This window comes from Schistosoma mansoni (assembly GCF_000237925.1).
Source record: "Schistosoma mansoni, WGS project CABG00000000 data, supercontig 0041, strain Puerto Rico, whole genome shotgun sequence".
NCBI lineage: Eukaryota > Metazoa > Platyhelminthes > Trematoda > Strigeidida > Schistosomatidae > Schistosoma > Schistosoma mansoni.
This window is the reverse complement of record NW_017386027.1, coordinates 1,961,935-1,963,052: the sequence shown is the minus strand read 5'-3', so window position 1 is coordinate 1,963,052 and position 1,118 is coordinate 1,961,935. Positions and strand designations below refer to the sequence as shown.

The window sequence follows — 1,118 nt, the reverse complement described above, 5'->3', positions numbered from 1 at the left end:
AGACGTTAACACCGTTGGATGCCGGCTTAGTGGTCTATCGACTGAGTGCTCTGTCGCGAGACTAGCAGATCCTGGGCTCGAAACTCGCGAGACGAGGTCATGGATGCGCACTGCTGAGGAGTCCCACCAGAGGATGAAACGGCCGTCCAGTTCTCTCGTATTTTATTTGATGGTCTAGCTTCAGTTTACTCAAACTTTCAACCATGAAAATACTAAATCTCCACAAAACCCCTTCTGATAATTCTTAACTTTACCTTTGTTTCCTTTATACTTTAGACATCATTGAAAGAAATGGAGAATATTAAACCGAATAATTTGAAACTATTAATTGAAGATCTATTGACGGATACATCAATTTTATTCGCAGAAGAATTGTATAAAGCAATACCTACCTCGAATATACAAATCACAACCAGTTTATTGATTGATTTCTGGGGTGATGAATCCGATCAAGTGAAAAATGTTTATAAATTATGTTAGTAATACTGTAGATATGATAGTAATATTTATGTAATGCTTAGTAACAATGAAATCTATGACATAATGCCTATCATTTTTGGTACATCTCAGCGAGATAGACGACGATTTCCAGTGCCTGAAATTCATGAAGATCCTGGAGCGGAGCTTCAAGTGATTAAACTGCTTAGCTTCGTGAGTCCAGAGTATAAACAAGAAACAGAAACAAGTCCGAATTCATGATATTCTTCTGTTGATTGATTCGTTTTGTACATCTATGTTAATATTTCATTTTACTTGCTGAGACTTGTTTTTAGATCTGAAGTATGACCTCACTTCTTTAGACCATTATACTTTAGATTGTTCAATCGAATGGGATAAGAATTCACTGAAAGCTGAGAAGTATTAGATGTTCGTTACAGTGTGCAACGTTTTTTTATGTGTATTTTCGAAACCTGATAACATGGAATACATAACTGAAGTGTGTCAATGCGATATACATTTAGCTACTGAGTCCAGATAGCCACTCTCTTGATGGACAACTATCATATGCTCACTAGTGACTGGCTCCATGAGGTATTTCCTGGAGTTCTAGTGAGAAGCAGTCCAGTGAAGTTCAACCAAGTCTGTTGAGAGATATTAACTAACTGAAGACATTGATG

General features: G+C 37.0%; 1 protein-coding gene across 1 annotated transcript; it reads left to right on the top strand.

Moving 5' to 3' along the window:
* Window positions 1-291: 291 nt before the first annotated feature.
* Window positions 292-480, top strand: Smp_178820 (hypothetical protein; the record flags this gene model as incomplete). The annotated part of the gene is made up of 1 exon (XM_018790706.1): window positions 292-480. One exon carries the CDS (start codon window positions 292-294, stop codon window positions 478-480), a length of 189 nt encoding a protein of 62 aa, XP_018646100.1.
* Window positions 481-1,118: the final 638 nt, after the last annotated feature.